General features: G+C 41.0%; 2 protein-coding genes across 2 annotated transcripts; both read right to left on the bottom strand.

Moving 5' to 3' along the window:
• Positions 1–108: 108 nt before the first annotated feature.
• LOC135543850 (olfactory receptor 1E16-like) lies at positions 109–5,179 on the bottom strand. The gene is made up of 6 exons (XM_064971172.1): positions 5,033–5,179; positions 4,177–4,229; positions 2,743–2,964; positions 2,460–2,576; positions 2,134–2,331; positions 109–367 (listed from the first exon to the last, which is right to left on the bottom strand). Exons 1-6 carry the CDS (start codon positions 5,177–5,179, stop codon positions 109–111), a joined length of 996 nt encoding a protein of 331 aa, XP_064827244.1.
• Positions 5,180–14,823: 9,644 nt separating this feature from the next.
• Positions 14,824–15,786, bottom strand: LOC135543849 (olfactory receptor 10G4-like). The gene has a single exon (XM_064971171.1). It carries the CDS (start codon positions 15,784–15,786, stop codon positions 14,824–14,826), a length of 963 nt encoding a protein of 320 aa, XP_064827243.1.
• Positions 15,787–19,302: the final 3,516 nt, after the last annotated feature.

Genomic DNA, 19,302 nt, shown 5'->3' with positions numbered 1-19,302 from the left:
ATTTTACACTTAATTGAAACAATTATTCACTATGGCAGATACAGTATATCTTACACAGTATTTCAATCAAAAACAAGTCAAATAGAGATATAAATAAATAGTAACACTTCATGTTGATTGGATCGGCACCACAGCTTGCTGTGCTCTTCTTTTACGAAGCAGCTTCTTGGCCGATTCCTTAAACTCCTCTGTCTTTAGAACATATACGATTGGGTTGAGCATGGGCGGCAGCACCAAAGTCAGGGAGAGGTTGAATATCCGGGCGTTGGTTGGTATGACTGGGTGAAGGAGGTAGGTGATATTAATAGGCAGGTAGAATATGGCTACGAGTATCAGGTGTGAGGTACACGTCTTCATGCCTCTGACTCTGAGAGAGGGAGAGAAAGAGAGAGAGAATGACAGATGGAGAGAGAGAGAAGGAGGGAGGGGGAGAGAGAGAGAGAAGGAGAGAAGTGTCAGTACAGTGAGTCATAACCTATCCAGTTCAATGGCATTCTCAATCTTTACCAGCCTTTCTCACCATAACAAGTCCATCACTCTAACATACACTCACTGTACAGTTTATACAAAAGAATGTGGACACCCATTCAAATTAGTGGATTCAGCTATTTCAGCCTCACCCGTTGCTGACAGGTGTATAAAATGGAGCACACAGCCATGCAATTTCCATTAACATGCAGTGGCAGCAGTAGAATGGCCTTACTGAGGAGATCAGTGACTTCCAACATAGTACTGCCATAGGATGCCACTTCTCCAACAAGTCAGTTCATCACATTTCTGACCTGCTTGAGCCACCCAGCTGAACTGTAAGTGCTGTTAATGTGAAGTGGAAACGTCTAGGTGTCAGGATCGTCGTATGAGTGAGACCAAGGCCCAGCGTAGTAATGAATGAATGAATGAAACACTTAACAAAACCAACAAACACACGGGAAGCTATACAACATAGTGCAGACAGGCAACTAAACATAGTCAAGATCCCACAACACAAATTAGGAAAATGGCTACCTAAATATGATCCCCAATCAGAGACAACGATAAACACCTGTCTCTGATTGGGAAGCATATCAGGTCAACATAGACATACAAAAACCCCTAGACATACAAAAACCCTAGACATACAAAAACTAGAGGAACCACCCTAGTCACACCCTGACCTAACCAAAACATATAGAAAAACAGAGATATCTAAGGTCAGGACGTGACACTAGGAGCAACAATGACTCAGCCGCGAAGTGGTAGGCCACACAATGTCACAGAAAGGGACCGCCGAATGCTGAAGCAGGTAGAGCGTTAAAATGGTCTGTCCTCAGTTGCAACACAAGCTACCGAGTTTCAAACTGCCTCTGGAAGCAATGTCAGCACAAGAACTGTTTGTCAGGAGCTTCATGAAATGGATTTCAATTGCAGAGTATCTGCACACAAGCCAAAGATCACCATGTGCAATGCCACGCCTCCAATGGACTCTGGAACAATGGAAACCGGCAGTCCGACGGATGAATCTGGGTTTGGCAGATGCCAAGAGAACGCTACCTGCCCCAATGCATAGTGCCAACTGTAAAGTTTGGTGAAGGTGGAATAGTAGCCTGGAGATGTTTTTTAATCGTTTGGGCTAGGCCCCTTAGATCCAGTAAAGGGAAATCTTAACGCTACAGCATACAATGACATTCTAATCAATTCTGTGCTTCCAACTTTGTGACAACACTTTGGGGAAGGCCCTTTTCTGTTTCAGCATGACAATGCACAGAGCACTGACCTCAAACCCATCAAACAACTTTGGGATGAAATGGAACACCGACTGCAAGCTGGGCCTAATCGCCCCACATCAGTCCCCGACCTCACTAATGCTCTTGTGGCTGAATGGAAGCAAGTCCCTGCAGCAATGTTCCAACATCTAGCGGAAAGCCTTCACATAAGAGTGGAGAGTGTTATAACAGCAACGGGGGGACCAACTCCAAATTAATGGCCATGATTTTGGCATGAGATGTCTGACGAGCAGTATGTCCACATTCTTTTGGTCATAAGGTGTAGGTCTGAGGCAGCAGAACAAGAGCTATATATTTATATTTACAATCAAAATATATATTTATATTTATATGTGGCTAAATCTCTGACTCTGACCATGTGACTTCTCACCTGTCCTGGGGCAGTGTGATGGTGACCAGGGCGTGTGTGATACAGATGTATGATGATATGATGAAGACCATGGGGAAATAGAGGACTATACAGGGGTTGAGATAAGATATTACTATGTTAGGGACCACATCAGAACAGGGGGCCGCCAGACGGTACAGGGGACCGTGGTCGCAGAAGTAGCTGTTGATCACCAGAGACCTACAATACAATACATCTTCATTGTCCACATGTTACGGTGATCAACTGATCATTTATTTTTACAGCCCCCGGCCCGGGATTCAAACCGGTAACCTTTCGGCAACAGGTTCACCTCCTCAGCCACCTACCGGCAGAAGGAGAGTCGGGTGATGAGGCACACAGCCAGCAACACCAGGAACACAGCAAACGCCCAGGCAGCACCCGTCAGCTGGAACATGGACCTGTGAGTCACTATCATATGGTACCTGTGTGGACAGTGGAAAGAAGCTGTGATCAGGGATTTTAGATGCAGTGTATTCATATATCAGGTTGAATTGTCAGTGAAAGCAGAAACATTATTATCACACAAGGGGCAATTATGAAGGCCTTTTCAATTGTATTTTTTGAATGATTTGATGTATTATCTGAGACCTGAGCGGGTAGCAGATGGCCACCAGTCTGTCGTAAGAGAGGATGATGAGGTTGAAGGACTGCATGTTGAGGAAGAGGAAGATGAAGAAGAGGCTCGCGAGGCACTGGGTGTAGGAGATGAGCTGTCTGCTGAAGAGGAACGTATCCAGTAGCTTGGGGACCATAGCAGTGCTGCCACACACGTCTGTGAAGGCCAGGTTGAACACAGCAATGCACTTGGGGCTGTAAGGGTAAGATCCTGACTTGATTATCTCCATGGGGAAATGTTTGTATCTTCACTAGACACAGGACATAGACAAATACAGAGAAGGTAAATTCAACCAATCAGTGAAGAAGTAGACAAAAAGTGCAGATCCTAAACATCTTTACACTGTCATCTGTAATGTGTAAGTTATCAACTATAGACCATCCAGCTGAACCGAATTGTGGTTTTCATTTAGAATCAACTATAGACCATCCAGCTGAACCTAATGGTGGTTTTCATTCAGAATCAACTATAGACCATCCAGCTGAACCGAATGGTGGTTTTCATTCAGAATCAACTACAGACCATCCAGCTGAACCTAATGGTGGTTTTCATTTAGAATCAACTATAGACCATCCAGCTGAACCTAATGGTGGTTTTCATTTAGAATCAACTATAGACCATCCAGCTGAACCTAATGGTGGTTTTCATTTAGAATCTACTATAGACCATCCAGCTGAACCTAATGGTGGTTTTCATTTAGAATCAACTATAGACCATCCAGCTGAACCTAATGGTGGTTTTCATTTAGAATCAACTATAGACCATCCAGCTGAACCTAATGGTGGTTTTCATTTAGAATCAACTATAGACCATCCAGCTGAACCTAATGGTGGTTTTCATTTAGAATCAACTATAGACCATCCAGCTGAACCTAATGGTGGTTTTCATTTAGAATCAACTATAGACCATCCAGCTGAACCTAATGGTGGTTTTCATTTAGAATCAACTATAGACCATCCAGCTGAACCTAATGGTGGTTTTCATTTAGAATCTACTATAGACCATCCAGCTGAACCTAATGGTGGTTTTCATTCCGAATCTACTATAGACCATCCAGCTGAATCTAATGGTGGTTTTCATTTAGAATCTACTATAGACCATCCAGCTGAACCTAATGGTGGTTTTCATTTAGAATCTACTATAGACCATCCAGCTGAACCTAATGGTGGTTTTCATTCAGATGCCTTATTGAGAGGCAGGCCGGTAACCAGGGATACAGTTGAAATCCCGAGCTGATGGGGGGAATCTAAAAGGAGTGAACTAGCAGCCAGAGCCCCTGTGCTGCTTCAGCTTGTGTTGTGTGTGTTGTGGTTCATCTGTTTGGGTTCTGGAACTGCAAAAATACAGTCCAATAAAGGTAGAATTCTGCTGTATTATTACCACTGAGATAAAAGAGGACTGATTACCTGTGGAGACTGTTGTCCATGTAGATGACCATCATGACGAAGGTGTTGCCCACCTAGACCCAATACACACACACACACACACACACACACACACACACACACACACACACACACACACACACACACACACACACGCGCACACACACACACACACACACACACACACACACACACACACACACACACACACACACACACACACACACACACACACACACACACACACACACACACGCACACAGGGGAAAACATGAACCACAGTGTAAATAGAGGTAAATTCATTTTTCACTTTTCACCTGTTGACTATGGGTGACCCCCAGCTGAAATGTTACTGCACAGTATCAGGTTTTCTTAAGTAAAACAAAATGTGTGCTTTCAATTGTTCTTTTTTCTAATAAAGTAAATAAAGTGGATCAAATCAAAGTTCATTTGACACATTCCTTGAATACAACATGTGTAGACCTTACAATGAAATGTTTACTTACAGGCTCAACTAGCTGACCCTGGCCGTACGTAACACCCTGGACTGGTGCTAGTTAGTAACAGTCTGTAACAGAGCTATTTAGTAACAGACTGTAACAGAGCTATTTAGTTACAGCCTGGATCACACCTATTTAGTAACAGCCAGGGCCAAAGCTAGTTAGCAACAGCCTGGATCACACCTATTTAGTAACAGCCTGGACCACAGCTAGTTTGTAACAGCCTGGATCACACATAGATTGTAACAGCGTAGACCAGAGCTAGTTTGTAACAGCGTAGACCAGAGCTAGTTTGTAACAGCGTAGACCAGAGCTAGTTTGTAACAGCGTAGACCAGAGCTAGTTTGTAACAGCGTAGACCAGAGCTATGGACTAACCAGAGAGATGATGTATACGAAGCAGAGGAAGACGTAATAATACTCCATGTGGGGGATGTCGATGAAACCACTGATGAAGAAGTAGGGGGGTCGGATAATGGGGTCAATGTTCTCTGTCTGGTTAGGGTCAGAGGTCAGGTAACTCATCCTGACTGGTGGTGTTATCAGTGATTCCTCCTGGCTCGTAATAATCTGTGGAAATATAAAATAAATACATTACTGTTTTTTAATTCATCCGTTGAGACATTGCAATGAGTGAAACATCATAAATACAAGTGCAAATATCCAAGTTCAATTGTCTATTTTTTTGTTTTTATGATATTTAAAACAAAAAAAGAAGAATACAATTATTTTATCTGACAACAAAGTAAAAAATAGAATCCATTTGACTTTTACCTCAGATACAGTTAAACAATTCTAATGAATAATCCAAGGAATAGCACTGGAAAGGTGATATTGGTTTCACGTTCCCTCCATTAGAATAACTCTTACCTGTTGAAACCCTCATACTGTATAGTCTAACATGGGACAACTACATACTGCAGAAACTAAGTCTTACCTGGTCTTACTACAGACTGGCTCCAACTGTCTCTCTTCAGTAGTCTGGTGATGTGTGTTGGACTGAAGACCAATGTGTGGTGCTGGCTCTGAGTCTACCTCAACTGTTATACCTGCAGCCCCATGGTGAATCGGATGTAGGATGTCCCCTGTGGGCCACCATACTTGTGTATGACATGACGAGATTGAGTGAAGTAGACGTGTCAAATATGAATACCCTTGCTGTTGTTGTTGTTGTGTGGTTGTCATAGGACACATCTCAATGCCTTTCTGGAACTACCAACCACACAGGCTGAGAAGAGAGAGGAGGGAGCTGATAGAAAGATTAAGAAAGAGAGAGGAATGAGGAGAGAGAAATAGGAGAAAGTATAGAGAAAGAGAGGAGAAATGAGAGTGAAAGAGAAGAGTTGACCATTCAGATCCCATCAGAGTTATATGTTTTATGTTTTGGTAATTGTAGAAATGTGAATAATTTAGCAGACACTCTCATCCAGTTGAGCGAATTAATTGACTTTATGACAGTGGTGTACTTAACTTTACGGTGCTCCTGTCACGTTCTGACCATAGTTCTTTTGTTATGTCTTTGTTTTAGTATGGTCAGGGTGTGAGTTGGGTAGTTTGTCTATGTTCTTTTTTCTATGATTTGGGATATCTGTGTTTGGCCTGGTATGGTTCTCAATCAGAGGGAGCTGTCAATCGTTGTCCCTGATTGAGAACCATACTTAGGTAGCCTGGTTTTCACCTTTGAGTTGTTGGTGATTATTTTCTGTTATGTGTATGTCACCTTTCAGAACTGTTTCGTTTAGTTTCTCCTTTGTTATTTTGTTTAGTGTTCTCGGTTTAATAAATATAATGATGAACACGTACCACGCTGCGCTTTGGTCCTCACCTCATTCCAACAACGATCGTTACAGCTCCCTAAGTCGTTTTTGAGGATATTTGTACTTTACTTTATTATTTATATTTTTAACTACTTTTACTTCTACTTCACTGCATTCCAAACTTCTTCTGGATTGGTTTGTCCCCTGCGGAACGGTTGAGCTAACGTAGGCTAATGCGATTAGCATGAGGTTGTAAGTAACAACAGAATTTCCCAGGACAAAGACATACTGTATCTGATATTGGCAGAAAACTTAAATTCTTGAAAGCTGGGATTTACTTCAATGTGCATTCACCCTATTGCTTCCACCTATCAAGTTGTTTCAGAGTGCCTAGTGAGGAGGGGTTAGGGATTCTTCTGGACAGGACCTAAATACATTGGCCTAATAACCACATGCCCTAGATATATGCCTTATTAGAACAGTGGTTTGAGTGATCATTGGAGCTGGTTCGCGACGCTCTAGGGGAGTCACCCTACTGTCACATATGTTAAAAGGTCGGACCCTTTTTTTTATTTTTTCCCCCTAAATTACATACCCCAATCTAACTGCCTGTAGCTCAGAACCTGAAGCAAGGATATGCATATTCTTTATACCATTTGAAAGGAAAATCTTTGAAGTTTGTGGAAATGTGAAATTAATGTAGGAGAATGTAAAACATTAGATCTGGTAAAAGATAATAGAAACAAAAAAACATGCATTTCCTATATATTGTTTGACCCATCACCTTTGTAAGGCAAGAGAAAGGCCATGGAGTCGCAAAGGAGTTTAGGTACAATTTAGATTTTGGCCAACAGATAGAAGTAGTGTGTTTCAGACTGTAGATCCCAGTTCCTACATTTGAATATAAATGTATAAAACATAACTACGCTATATTTTATCTCTGGGAAACTCAGGATGACAAATCAGAGCAAGATTACTGAATGTAAGTACATTATTTTCTTTCAGAGGTGAATGTCTCAAACCAGTTGCTGTGATAAACGCTTTTGTTGCTGTGCACTCTCCTCAAACAACAGCATGGTCTTTTTTGGTCTTTTTGCACTGGAATAGCTACTGTAAATTGGACAGTGCAGATTAACAAGAATGAATGCTTTATGCCCATATCAGACATGTCCTGGAAAGTGGGCTGTTACTTACAACGTCATTCTAGTCACATTAGAGCATGTTCGCAACAACCGTCCTGGGACACCGATCCCGTAGAGGTTTTAACATTATAATATGGCAACAGTTACACCACACTTATCTGAGCTAATTAAAATATGTTTCTCTTTGTACATTTGGGAACTTTACCGTTTTTGAGAGATGAGTGATATTGTCGCACCCGAATCAATTAGCGCATGACAAGTTAAGCAGTCGTCCAGGACCGTTTCCAGGTATGGTCGTTTCGATTCGTGTTTAGTTGACATATTCCCCACAAAGTGGAGTGGCCATTCGCAATGACGTGATGTGTAAATTCTGTTCAAGGTGAAAGCAGATCAACTTTTCAGATTTTGAGTGGGCTTGGCTTTAATGAAGCGTTTCACCTTTTTCTTCGCAACCTTTGTATCAGAGTCTATAGACAAAGTCCCTGGGCTTTTTATTATCTGTTCGATAATATATCAACCGCATCAGTTGGCTTCTTAGTAGGAGCGAGAGAAACAATGGCCGCATTTGTCTATTACGCACATATCACTCTGAGAACTACCAGGTGACCACTGACGCAATATTGTCGCTCGCGCTCATTTTTTAAAATAAAAGCCTGAAACTATGTCTTGTGACACTAGACACTTTAGGGAAGCCATAGAAAAAGGAATCTGGTTGATATCCCTTTCACTGCTCAATAGGGACACATAGGAACGCAGAGGTTTCTAATAAGAGTCACTTCCTGATTGGATTTTTCTCAGGCTTTCGCCTGCAATATCAGTTCTGTTATACTCACAGACAATATTTTTACAGTTTTGGAAACGTTAGAGAGTTTTCTATCCTAAACTGTCAATTATATGCATAATCTATTATCTGGTCCTGAAAAATAACCTGTTTACTTTGGGAACATTTATTACATTCATTATTTTTCCATAAATGACAATAGTGCCCCCTAGTTTCAAGAGGTTAAATTGAATGAGACGATAATCCATACAATCTCCATTGATTGGATATCATAAGTGTAAACAGTAGATCAAATGTTGGGAACATTCAACACTGTGGTGCACTTCTCCATAAGACCGAAGCCACGTGGGATTCCCGCTGGGGCGGGGCTTCTGTCAGTACTGGATTACTGAATGGTTTTGCAAAAAGCTAATTTTACTGATTGATCAATTTAATGATAAATCAGACCTGTGTAGGCTATTTGGGAATTAAACTTGAATTAACCTGAGAAGTTGCTTCATCTCGGTTAGTTTGGAAAAAGTTTACAATGTCTTAATTAGAAAACTCATCAATTTGGATATTATTTAAAATATCTATTTCTGAATGTAAACTGCCAGATTTACACGTATTAGTTCAATTGGATAAGACATTGATATCCATCTGGATATCATAAGTAATGACTTGAGTGTGACCTGAATAATTCTTCACGAACGGATATCCTGGGCACACGTCATCGGTCAATTATTTCACACGCTGAAATCAAACGGAACTATCCGGAGCTTGACTTCCGTTCCGCAAGGCGGAGGAATTTCAACGTAGCACCAGAAAACAAAATGGCTATTTTCCCTTGTTAGCTTTAGCATGCAAGCTAAACCCTCCGTTGTGCCTGAAAATGCAGCAAATAGGATTCCCTTGGCAAGGGAAAGGTTTTACTTGTAACGTATTATGTTCAAACCCTTTTCAGCGTTTTTTGACGATGTTTTAACCGGAACACGCGGCAACAACGAAATGCACCTCGGTCTACTCGTGAGAGAGACAGAGATATATATATCGCTGGTCAAGCTTATATATCCTGAATTTCAATCGGCTGGATCTTTGTCCTCGCTCGAGAAATGAATAATGACCGAGCATACCCACGTCTGAAACGCGCCAGGCAGAAATAGCCCTGCGTTTGGCCAAATGCTCTATTTCTCAGATTTCTATAATTAGCTTTCTCGGCCCTCATACAGAAATGTATGTGCTTACGTTACCCACTGACTACGTCAGCGATCAACACGGTGGCAGGGAATCTTCAGCACACACACACACCCAATAATGCTTGTCTTTAACACTCCAAAATGTGTACAATAACTGTCAGGATTTGGCCAGGGTTGTTCCGGTTTTTGTCACTAGATGCCCCCATTGTGCTTTTTGAGCCTTTTGTTTTCCCTTGTTCCCAGTTATTATTTGCATCTGTACCTCGTTTCCCTTGATTTTATTTAAACCCTTAGTTTTCATCAGTTCTTTGCTCTGTGTTTGAATGTTGGCACCCAGCCCCAGTGATGCTGTGAACATTTGTTGCTCCAGTTGGACTCTCTTGTGGTACGCTGTTTTTGTTCTTGTTTATTTATTTTTGATTATCTTTTGAGGCTTTTTCTGCTGTACCTACCACCTTGTGCATTTACCTTTTTGTCTTGGAGGATTACCTTTGTTCTCTTGGAATTACTTTTGACGTTGTGGATTTATATTTTTGCCTGAACTTTCCTTTTACTTTATTAAAACACTGTCTCAAGTACTGCTGTGTCTGCCTCATCTTCTGGTTTCTACCGACTATTCGTGGTTCAGTTTGCTAAGGGACTGTTTCGCACACCAGAGACCTGCGTTCGTAACCGGGTCCTGACAATAACTTGGTATATTATCTAATCTGTTTTTCTATTTTATACAGGTTGAATCAAAATGAAAGCGTAATTATATTTTAGATTCCTCACAGGGGGCACCAAATATGTCGGGGCTTTGGCTATGCCGGATTAAGTGATATGACATGCTATTCTAAAAATGTATTTATCCGTAATTAATATCACCTGATTGAGCTAATCATGTAAATGTAATTAACTAGATAGTCGGGCACCACAAAATAATATTTATAGAGCTGTTATCTTCCGAATAAACTCTTAAAGACCTAGTAATATTTTACATCAATAGCAGTCAATATTAATCGTCATCTTAATTCAGTCTCATCTGAAAGTTGTAAATTCTTGGTTATCTGCAAGAACCCTGGCTAACAATTCGAATCAGCAATACAAAATTGGGTTTAATTATTTATTTGCTAAATGCCTAACTAATTACACATACACATAATTAAATCATAACTTGATTACAAATGACATCATAAAGGAAAACGTCCCTAGCGGGCGGAACAGATATGACAGCTTGTTACACAAAAGAAAAGGGTCTGAGTTTGAGTGAAAGAGAGGGAAGACTGAGGAACAAAGGGAAGAAGCTGTGCTATCGTAAATACAGTATGTTATGCATTCTAAATGACCGCCCATTTGGAAAAGGAAATTGCAATAAATATTTACTCTGAGCTGCGCTTCGGTAGGTTGGTGGTAGATGGAAGGCCATGTTGCTCAACTGAGTCCTTTGAAGAATATCTCTGGTTGTCAATTGGATACGTTGCAGTAACGTCATTGTGTGATAGACAGATTACTCTGTCTGTTCCTTCCTAGCCTGCATTTGCAGCTGCTGTTGCTAGCGCAACTGCTAGGAGGTATCACTTCTGTAGTGAATAAGAGTTCAAAGTTCATACCATTCGCAACCAAAGCTCACGCTGATGTTGGCTTCATTCTGTAGTTATTATCTGAACCATTCTGACATAGGACTGTCGTCCTCACGTCCTCGGAACATGAGGTTAGGTTTTATATAGGAAGGGGAGGAGAGCGTGTTTGAAAAGGTTTATAGCCCATGTCCCTTCACAGGGGCGGGCCACTGATTGAGCAGAGCCCTATCTCATGAAAACCCAAATCTCACATTTTAGAAGCTAAAATCACATTTCATCACATCACAAATCATTTCATATTCAATCATTTAAATTGAACAAGAATTCCATTTGAATCTGATAACTCTGATGTGTAGACTTTCCACTGTAGAGTTTATGTCAACTTATCATTGATGACAATGCCTCAGATGACAACCGAACTGACATCATATTCATTAAGTACCACCGCATATGTTCAGTTGGTCGGATTACCAGAATATAGTCAATTTCCCCTCACCTTCTGATGTTCCCAGAATCTCTATGTTAACCAAGGGTTTTACAAATGTAACATCAGTAGGGTAGAGAGAGGAAAAGGGGGAAAGAGGTATTTATGACTGTCATAAACCTATCCCCCAGGCCAACGTCATGACAACGATGACACAATGGGAATAAACATGAACTACTACGCTGGTGGGGATAGACCTACTAAAACTGTGTAGCATAGAATAGCTATAATTTCTTGACTTCATTATTATATCACTTTATGCAGAGGGCCTGTGGATTCATTGATAGAGTCAGGTTACAGTCAAGCTCCTTTCTATAGATGAATCCTTCCCAACTAGCAGCAGCACCAACTTTAGTTGCACAACAACAGGTTATCTCCATCACTTCACTTCTCTGTCATTCACACATCTCTCACGTGAAACTCTTCTCACTCGCAGATGAGTATGGGAGGGTACTTTCAGAATAAAACCCAGACATAAATTCTAGATGGTGATGCCATAATAAAAGTCTTGATAGACCTTACATACAGCAGTTCTGATGACTGAATACCATGGCTACACTAGTACTATTGACAGTCTCTTCATGGTGTGCTTGGGGCTATGATCCTGGCCTAGTAGGCATAAGAAAGAACGAGATCCAGATCAATCTTTGCCGTGAAATAAGGAAAAGTAAAATGTATTCTGAGAGGGCTTCATCCTTGTACAATTTTCATCCTCGTCCAATCTTAATCAGTGTTTAGACAATTAGATGTTTGTTCAATTGGGTGTTTGTTGTGGTTTGTATCGGTGTTGTGGTGTGTATCGGTGTTGTGTTGTTTATCGTTGTTGTGGTGTGTATCGTCGTTGTGGTGTGTATCGTTGTTGTGGTGTGTATTGTTGTTGTGTATTGAATCGGTATCATGGTGTGTATCAGGTGGCTGTATTTATACATAAAAATATCAGACAGAAAAACAAATGTGTGTTTGTTATTTGAGTCCTGAGTTTGCAGTCCAGGAGAAAGTCAATACTTTATCCCCCTCTGTTTATCACAATATATAGGGGTTATTGCCTAGTTAAATAAAGCGTTCTAAGGCACTGCATCTCACTGCAAGAGGCATCACTACAGTCCCTGGTTTGATTCCAGGCTGTATCACATCCAGACGTGATTGGAAGTCCCATAGGGCAGTGCACAATTGGCCCAGCGTTGTCCGGGTTTGTGCGTTGTAGGCTGGCAAAGTAAATAAGAATTTGTTCTTAACCGACTTGCCTCATTAAATAAATATATATACAGTGCCTTGCGAAAGTATTCGGCCCCCTTGAACTTTGCGACCTTTTGCCACATTTCAGGCTTCAAACATAAAGATATAAAACTGTATTTTTTGTGAAGAATTAACAAGTGGGACACAATCATGAAGTGGAACAACATCTTTGGATATTTCAAACTTTTTTAACAAATCAAAAACTGAAAAATTGGGCGTGCAAAATTATTCAGCCCCCTACAAAGTTAATACTTTGTAGCGCCACCTTTTGCTACGATGACAGCTGTAAGTCGCTTGGGGTATGTCTATATCAGTTTTGCACATCGAGAGACTTTTTTCCCATTCCTCCTTGCAAAACAGCTCGAGCTCAGTGAGATTGGATGGAGAGCATTTGTGAACAGCAGTTTTCAGTTCTTTCCACAGATTCTCGATTGGATTCAGGTCTGGACTTTGACTTGACCATTCTAACACCTGGATATGTTTATTTTTGAACCATTCCATTGTAGATTTTGCTTTATGTTTTGGATCATTGTCTTGTTGGAAGACAAATCTCCGTCCCAGTCTCAGGCCTTTTGCAGACTCCATCAGGTTTTCTTCCAGAATGGTCCTGTATTTGGCTCCATCCATCTTCCCATCAATTGTAACCATCTTCCCTGTCCCTGCTGAAGAAAAGCAGGCCCAAACCATGATGCTGCCACCACACTGTTTGACAATAGGTATGGTGTGGTCAGGGTGATGAGCTGTGTTGCTTTTACGCCAAACATAACGTTTTGCATTGTTGCCAAAAAGTTCAATTTTTGTTTCATCTGAGCAGAGCACATTCTTCCACATGTTTGGTGTGTCTCCCAGGTGGCTTGTGGCAAACTTTAAACAACACTTTTTATGGATATCTTTAAGAAATGGCTTTCTTCTTGCCACTCTTCCATAAAGGCCAGATTTGTGCAATATACGACTGATTATTGTCCTATGGACAGAGTCTCCCACCTCAGCTGTAGATCTCTGCAGTTCATCCAGAGTGATCATGGGCCTCTTGGCTGCATCTCTGATCAGTCTTCTTCTTGTATGAGCTGAAAGTTTAGAGGGACGGCCAGGTCTTGGTAGATTTGCAGTGGTCTGATACTCCTTCCATTTCAATATTATCGCTTGCACAGTGCTCCTTGGGATGTTTAAAGCTTGGGAAATATTTTTGTATCCAAATCCGGCTTTAAACTTCTTCACAACAGTATCTCGGACCTGCCTGGTGTGTTCCTTGTTCTTCATGATGCTCTCTGCGCTTTTAACGGACCTCTGAGACTATCACAGTGCTGTTGCATTTATACGGAGACTTGATTACACACAGGTGGATTGTATTTATCATCATTAGTCATTTAGGTCAACATTGGATCATTCAGAGATCCTCACTGAACTTCTGGAGAGAGTTTGCTGCACTGAACGTAAAGGGGCTGAATAATTTTGCACGCCCAATTTTTCAGTTTTTGATTTGTTAAAAAAGTTTGAAATACAATAAATGTCGTTCCACTTCATGATTGTGTACCACTTGTTGTTGATTCTTCACAAAAATATACAGTTTTATATCTTTACGTTTGAAGCCTGAAATTTGGCAAAAGGTCGCAAAGTTCAAGGGGGCCGAATACTTTCGCAAGGCACTCTATGTTGTGGTCATATAATCAAATCTAGTTTATTTGTCATTTGCAAAGGACACGTTGTGTACAGCGCACAAATTAAATCTAACTTGCATGTATAATTCTCAACATTGCAAAAACAATAGTAACCATTTAGATACAACAGATACAGGACAATATACAGGTGTAGTAATGTAAATTGTAAACAGAAGAAGCTGAAACTATTTAAACCTTGGACTGTGGTTATTCAACAGAAATCCAATCTGATCTTTCTTGAAGACAAAGCAACTCTTAAAGGCAACGTAAATGTTGCTGATGTGATCTGAATTGGAAATTATCTTTAAAATCTTTAAACACACATCAGTTCAGTTTCTGATTGAATCCAAGTCACAAAAATGAAACTTTTCTCAACCTCATTTCATCACTGCAGTTCTTTTTCTATACATTATCTGAACCAATCTCTTTCTAATCTCTTTGGTCTTCAGACAGTAGACTGTAGGATTGATCAGAGAAGGTAACAGCGTGGCCATAATCAGTAAAGCATTACGCTCCGTCAGATTCAGGATCACCCCTATCCTTGTCAACAACACAGAGACCAATTTGGGGGCAAAGTAACACGACACCACAATGATGTGACAAATACAAGTATTAAACACCTGCACTCTGCTCTCGTTGTTAGGCAGTCTCAGTACTGTGTAGATCAGATTCACGTATGACAGCAGAATGAATATGAACTGTGCACCAATCAACCACAGACCCAGGATGGTGGGAAACATCCAATAGGGTTCAGGGTTGACACAGGCGGCTCTGACCATAGCAGGATAGTCACAGAACACATATCTAATGATGGGCTGGCAGTATGGAAGGCCGTCTGCTTGAGCTGTTAATACCCCCATGACCCCTAACCCTAACATCCAGGTAGCTGTGATCAATAGGAAGAGCCGTGGTTTAGTCAGTATGCTGTGGTACCTAAGAGGGGTTCTGATAGCGATGGTTCGGTCCAAAGCCATCAGGGACAGCGCCAGACACTCTGTGATGTCCCCCAGGTGGTAGATGTACATGCGTGATATGCAGGAGTAGTAGGAGATGGTTTTGACCTCGCCCAGCAGGACAGAGATCATGGTGGTGCTGGTGCTGGTGGTGAACATGATGTCCACCACGGCCAGGTTACAGATGAGGAGGTACATGGGCGTGTGCAGCCGTCTGTCCGTCAAAATGATGCAGATGTTGGTGCCGCTTCCCAGAATCACAAGGAAATAGGTGATGAAGATGAGGAAGCCCAGGAGCTTCTGGTGAGAGAGGTGGTCGAAGCCTGTGATGGTAAACTCCTCCACATTCTTCCCCGTGAAATTCACTAGAAGTTCACTAAAAAACATCTTCAAGCATCAACCCTTGTGAGTTAATAAAATTAAATCACTATATTCCTATAGCTTCAAATACAAATTAGCTCATTTGAAAACAGTACAAAGGTACAAAAATCCAAATGTATTTGATTCTTCAAACAAAGCAGTCTCCACAATGCAAACCGTCCATAACTTGTTAAGTTGTGGACCCAATCCAAGCCCTGCGGTAGAATTTAGTGGAGCAGATTTTAAAGAGGCTCAATCCACCCAGGGAGTGGCAAAACACAGATGGAGGACACAGGGGAGAGGGATCCAAAGTCATTATGCTTTGGAAAGCTTTCAAAGTTTTCTGATGAAGTAAACATGACACTACTCAAAAGTTATACAGTGCCTTGCAATAGTATTCATCCCTCTTGGTATTTTTCCTATTTTGTTGCATTACAACCTGCAATTTAAATCGATTTTGGATTTGGATTTCATGTAATGTACATACACATAATAGTCCAAATTGGTGAAGTAAAATTTAAAAAAAATAATGTTTAAAAAAATAAAATAAATGTAAAAGTGGTGCGTGCGTATGTATGTATTCACCCCCTTTGCTATGAAGCCCCAACCAATTACCTTCAGAAGTCACATAATTAGTTCAAGTCCACCTGTGTGGAATTTAAGTGTCACATGATATGTCACCTGATCTCAGTATATATACACCTGTTCTGAAAGGCCCCAGAGTCTGCAACACCACCAAGCAAGCGGCACCATGAAGATCAAGGAGCTCTCCAAACAGGTCAGGGACAAAGTTGTAGAGAAGTACAGATCAGGGTTGGGTTATAAAAAAATATCAGAAACTTTGAACATCCCAAGAGAACCATCAAATCCACTATTTAAAAATTGAAAGAGTATGGCACCAAAACAAACCTCCCAAGAGAAGGCCGCCCACCAAAACTCACAGACCAGACAAGGAGGGCATTAATCAAAGAGGAAACCAAGAGACCAAAGAAAAGCCTGAAGGAGCTGCCAAGCTCCACAGCAGAGATTGGCCAATCTGTCCATAGGACCACTTTAAGCTGTACACTCCACAGAGCTAGGCTTTACAAAAAAGTGGCCAGAAAAAAGCAATTTCTTAAAGAGAAAAATAAGAAAACACGCTTGGTGCTCACCATGTGGCATGTGGGAGACTCCCTAAACATATGGAAGGAGGTAATCTGGTCAGTTGAGACTAAAATGTAGCTTTTTGGCCATCAAGGAAAATGGTATGTCTGGCGCAAACCCAACACCTCTTATCACTCACCATCTCCTCAGTGAAGCATGGTGGTGGCAGCATCATGCTGTGGAGATGTTTTTCATCGGCAGGGACTGGGAAACTGGTCAGAATTGAAGTAATGATGGATGGCGCTAAATGCAGGGAAATTCTTGAGGGAAACCTGTTTCAGTTTTCCAGAGTTTTGAGACTGGGACAGTGGTTCACCTTCCAGCAGGACAATGACCTTAAAACTTCTTAGAGATAGAGGGAAGCATTTCCACTTTTGGATAAATAGCATGCACAATTTCAACTTCCTGCTACTCATGCCAGGAATATATTATATGCATATGATTAGTAGGTGTGGATAGAAAACACTATGAAGTTTCTAAATCTGTTTGAATCATGTCTGTGATAATAACAGAACTTATGTAGCAGGTAAAACCCAGAGGACTAACTGTTCAGATTTTCTTTTCCCCCTCTCTGTTCCCTATATTGTCTTTGCCATTGGATATTTAATAGGAACCTATTTTCAGTTCCTACCGCTTCCCCTGGATGTCGCCAGTCTTTGGAATATGGTTGAGGATATTCCTTTGTGCTATGAAGAAGTAGGCCAACTCGGAACTGGGGACACTTTTGTGAGTTGCGCAAGAGGTGAAATGCAGTGCTGGTTTCTTTTCTTTCCTGTATTGAATACAGATTGCCACGTCTACAATTTGATCGATTATTAACGTTTAAAAATACCTAACGTTGTATTACAAAAGTAGTTTGAAATAGTTTGGCAAAGTTTATAGGCAACTTTTGAAATATTGCGTTTTTGTAAGCTGTTTTTTTCTGGATCAAACGTGCTTTATAAAAGGACATTTTCGATATATATGGACGGAATTAATTGAACAAAAGGACCAAATGTGATGTTTATGGGACATTAAAAAAAATATATATATATATATTTTACCTTTATTTAACCAGGCAAGTCAGTTAAGAACAAATTCTTATTTTCATTAACAGCCTAGGAACAGTGGGTTAACTGCCTGCTCAGTGGCAGAACGACAGATTTGTACCTTGTCGGCTTGGGGGTTTGAACTTGCAACCTTCCGGTTACTAGTCCAACGCTCTATAACCACTAGGCTACCCTGCCGCCCCATATTAGACTGCCAAGAAAATATTGGAGTGCCGAAAAGCATTTTTAAAATCTGACATGTTGGCTCGATTCACAACGAGTGTAGCTTTAATTGAGTATCTTACATCTGTGATTTAATGAAAGTTTGAATTTTATAGCATTTTATTTGAATCTGGCGCTCTGCATCCCCCCAGCAATTGGCCAGTTGAGACGTTAGCGTCTCGCCTATCCATAAGAGGTTTTAAGGGGAAACATTTAAATGTCTTGGAATGGCCTAGTCAAAGCCCAGACCTCAATCCAATTGAGAATCTGTGGTGTCATGACGTGGCCCTTTTTGGGTATAGCGAGTGGCTTCCCCCTATCTCCCTCCAACACCCAGGTTCTGTTATCTCAGGTCATAAATTCCTGAAGGAGGCTCTCCTCCTGACCACGTGGAAAGATACACATAGAAAGAACAAAGGAACATCTTCTATATCACAGAACTTGAGAACGGAACAATATCCATGTTTTGGAGAATGTGTAAACGGTCGGTGGAGAAGCCAGCTACGACCCGGTCCGTTTTGTTTCATGTTTGTGAAAGACAATACAGCCACATTACCATAACTCTGTTTATACATTAGCCTCCGTTATGAGGTTTGCGTCTCATTATTGTATAAAATGAATGAGTAATGATGAAACTACTTGTGAAAGTATGTAATGTGATTTTAAACTGTTAATGTGAGAGAATTGCATTCCCTTTAAAGTTTAACTAAATAATTGGCCCACCTCCATGAGCACTGGCATGATCTGGCTCATGGGACAGCCCTTTTCTACTGTTAGGAATAAAAACCCCACCTAAAGAAATCCTCTTGAAACCATGCATACCTCAATCCCCGAGGGGGCGAAGGTTTTAGTTTAGACCACAAAAACCTCAGTATAAGCTAAGGTTGTAATGGTTGTTGAATTCCTAACCATATCTCGTGGAGCATTGGCTACGAGTGTGGGAATGGTTAAACTCTGAGACTATCGATCCTGACAGAATAAAAAAAATCTTAGATACTAATTACTAGTCTGCAGCTAGAACTTATGTCAACCTGGATTGCGATGACCGTCAACCGCTGAAACATCTATCTATAAGAACATTTCTGAATGGTACTCTGAAGTATCCATCCTAACCACGAAAGACATAAGGCAAGCAGAGAGAGAGAGATGT

Source organism: Oncorhynchus masou, chromosome 8 (assembly GCF_036934945.1).
Source record: "Oncorhynchus masou masou isolate Uvic2021 chromosome 8, UVic_Omas_1.1, whole genome shotgun sequence".
Taxonomy (NCBI): Eukaryota; Metazoa; Chordata; class Actinopteri; order Salmoniformes; family Salmonidae; genus Oncorhynchus; species Oncorhynchus masou.
The sequence above is the reverse complement of the archived record's forward strand: the minus strand, read 5'-3'. Positions and strand labels throughout refer to the sequence as shown.

What these genes read in the sequence shown, in the direction of transcription:
- LOC135543850 (XM_064971172.1), bottom strand. Translation starts at nt 5,179, where the DNA reads ATGAGTTACCTGACCTCTGACCCTAACCAGACAGAGAACATTGACCCC. An exon ending in GCCATCTGCTACCCGCTCAG is followed by an intron (nt 2,577 to 2,742) that starts GTCTCAGATAAT and finishes CTGTCCACACAG; the next exon opens with GTACCATATGATAGTGACTC. An exon ending in ACCCGACTCTCCTTCTGCCG is followed by an intron (nt 2,332 to 2,459) that starts GTAGGTGGCTGA and finishes ATTGTATTGTAG; the next exon opens with GTCTCTGGTGATCAACAGCT.
- LOC135543849 (XM_064971171.1), bottom strand. Translation starts at nt 15,786, where the DNA reads ATGTTTTTTAGTGAACTTCTAGTGAATTTCACGGGGAAGAATGTGGAG.